Source organism: Gossypium raimondii, chromosome 6 (assembly GCF_025698545.1).
Source record: "Gossypium raimondii isolate GPD5lz chromosome 6, ASM2569854v1, whole genome shotgun sequence".
Classification (NCBI taxonomy): domain Eukaryota; kingdom Viridiplantae; phylum Streptophyta; class Magnoliopsida; order Malvales; family Malvaceae; genus Gossypium; species Gossypium raimondii.
In genome coordinates this window covers 43,582,302-43,585,383 of record NC_068570.1, presented here as the reverse complement: position 1 = coordinate 43,585,383, position 3,082 = coordinate 43,582,302, and the positions used below count along the sequence as shown (strand labels likewise).

Here is a 3,082-nt window from a genome sequence, read left to right as displayed (position 1 = left end):
ATCGTCTTATCGGCGTCACCTTTTTTAGTTAGATTTCATCCTTAACCATGGAATAAATTAGTTGTATAATGAGCAGACCCTTGCTTCCTGAAGTAACTCAACAATTTTATAATATGTACTTTGAGGCATCGAAGGAACCAGCTAGTTGTTTTGCCTGTATCGGGCAAGATTTTGGCATGTGGGCCTTGAATCAGGACTTGGTTGATATGAATTTGGCGGATGCGATCAGCTTCTAGTTGTGATCACAAGTTTGCTTGGACTTCATGTTCACATGTTCCGCCATTTAGGGGGCCAATCATAAACTTTAATATAAAGGTAAGGACCCACTGTGGAGGAACCAAAATGTGTGGCATACGTTATGTCTTAGCTTGCTCTGTGGAAGCCCTTGAATTATTGTAAAATGAAAAGAACATGACGTCTTTCTGTTGTTAGAAATTTGTAATTAATTGTGTTTTTAAGTCTCAAATATCTACTCCTATGGATGACAGAACCGGTCCTCTATTTACCTAGAGATTAGAGATGGTACAAAACACTTGTAAACAACTCAACTCACATGAGTTAGTAATAAATTATTTATAATTGATATTTTTAATTATTCACATTATTTATTTATGCTAAAAATGAGGATTTTTTTCTTAATTTGAAGATATCTTTTTTTCTCAAGAGTTTTACTCATATTTCCAATTTTCAATTTAAATCTATATTAATTATTTTATTGGTCATAATTAAAATATCTATCACCGATAATAATGACTAATTCATTTTCTACAAATTCTTTTCAAATAAGTGAACAACTAACCATAAAATATACAAATTTTAATAAACAAAGATGAAACTATTTTATATCTAACTAAACCATTTTTCTCGTGTTACGTGTTATTATAGTGTTTAACCACAATCCATCTCTCACATACATGTTCGAAAGGAAATATCTCTCTCTCATAATTCTAATATTAATTCCCGCCCTAAATTTATAGAACTTAATACTAATATTTATTTATTAACTAAATTTAACTAGCAGGTAATTTTTAATTAATAAAAGGAAAATTGCAAAATTTGAGAGAATTTTAGTAGAAAGGTTAATTTGTTCATTATTTACACATCTTCTTACATTCATAAACTAAAATTTGGAGCTTATTTACAAAAGGCGAGAAAAGAAAATAAATTGAAATTCAAAGAGGGTAAGAAGCTCCCTAATTAGCTGCTACCACAGTATAGGTTTTGGTTGGAATACAAAAACTCAAACCAGGCTCTGGGTATAATTGTTGCTGCCTTGCCAAGCCCACACTATATCCTTGAGCGACGGCTTCAACTCTTTGTTACAGAAATTCTTGTATTCCAAAGTATCCCCAGCAGTTTTCTTCAACTCCACCACATAAAACGAAGGGGTAACTTCAAAGATGTCAGCATCTATACCAAGCTGTCCCTTTCTCCCTTCCTTACTGCCTTGCAATTTCACCTTCCCATCCTTGTTCTTGATGCTAAAACTCTCGGTCTGGGCTATTTGTTCAAATTTTGAAACGATATCGCTGGCTGGTTTTCTAGTGGTGAACCGTGAGCAATCCCTTTGGTTCAAATCTTTCTCAAACAATCCTGATAAATTTAAACCTTGTGAAAGAGATATAATGTCGAAAGCATTGAAATAACTCGGCCTAACCGGGCTTCTCGGCTCCCAAGAACCAGAACTTTGGTCGGTAATTAACGAGTCTAAGGTACGGGGTTGAGGGGATGGTGGTGGGATATCAATATGTTTATACCCTTTCCTAAACCAACAATTTTCCATTAGCTTAGCCACAGTGATTCTTTGGATTGGATTGGGTTCAAGAATCCAGGAAAGAAGCTTCCGAACTTGGGGAGAGAACCAGTGTGGGCACTTGAATTCTCCTCTACTTATCTTTCTATACAGTTCCATGAGATTGGAGTGTTGAAAAGGGAGAAAACCAGCCAACAGAGCGTAAAGAATGACACCACAAGACCAAATATCAGCCTTGGCTCCGTCGTAACCTTTGTGGTGAATGACTTCGGGTGCAACATAAGCTGGAGTTCCGCAAGTGGTGTGAAGAAGCCCATCTTGTCTGCTTGATTCTATAAACGCACTCAGCCCAAAATCCGATACCTTGAGATTCCCATTTTCATCGAGGAGGAGATTTTCGGGCTTCAAATCCCGGTGATAAACCCCTCTGCTATGGCAGTAATCAACGGCAGCAATCAATTGCTGGAAATAGCGTCGGGCGTCATCTTCCTTGAGCTTCCCTTTAGCGATCTTGTTGAAAAGCTCACCGCCTTTAACATATTCCATCACGAAATATATCTTTGATTTGCTAGCCATTACCTCATAGAGTCGAACAACATTGGGATGTTTAACGAGGCGCATAACTGAGATTTCACGCTTGATTTGATCTATCAAACCTCCTTTCATTATCTTCTCTTTATCGATGGTTTTAATGGCGCAGCTTTCGCCGGTTCTTAGGTTCCTGGCTTGGTAAACCTTGGCGAATGTCCCTTGACCCAGTAATCGTCCCACCTCAAACCTTTGCATCAGTACTGCCCCTTTCTTCTCCATCTCCTGATGATCTCCTCACTGCTACCAAAATTTTATTTTGAGGATCCTACAACCAACACACTCTTTTTGTTGTTTTTCCTGAGTTTCCACAAATCAGTCAGACTAGAAGAAACGAGGAGAGAACAAAATCTTAGTCTGTTCAAGATCTATTCTATGCCGAAGGGATGGACACAATTTCTCCTATATATAGTAAAACTTTTACACTGCTGATAAATTACTTTAGTACTCCACGATATCCCTTTTAAATAAGAGGATGATAAATTAAATTTTTCTTTTAATTTTTAACTTTTTTTTCCTTGAAAAAATTTAAATTCATCTAAATATAAAAAAAATCTAATTTATCATTCCTTTATTAAACAAAATAAAATTAACATTAAATTATAATTTCGTACAATTCTTTCTCCCATTGCAGATACTTTTTACCGTCATCTATGACCTACTATTATATAAAAGTTAGAGACCCAGAGTTTTTAACTGTGGACACGTGGAGTGGTGGCCTTTCCCTTTTATACCATGGCT

The 3,082-nt window shown here is 36.2% G+C and overlaps 1 protein-coding gene across 1 annotated transcript; it reads right to left on the bottom strand.

Annotated features, from left to right (window-relative positions):
• Positions 1 to 1,047: 1,047 nt before the first annotated feature.
• LOC105774642 (CBL-interacting serine/threonine-protein kinase 20) lies at positions 1,048 to 2,747 on the bottom strand. Its single transcript, XM_012597202.2, has one exon. The coding sequence runs from the start codon at positions 2,561 to 2,563 to the stop codon at positions 1,241 to 1,243; it is 1,323 nt and encodes a 440-aa protein (XP_012452656.1). The 5' UTR covers positions 2,564 to 2,747; the 3' UTR covers positions 1,048 to 1,240.
• Between the last annotated feature and the right edge of the window lie 335 nt (positions 2,748 to 3,082).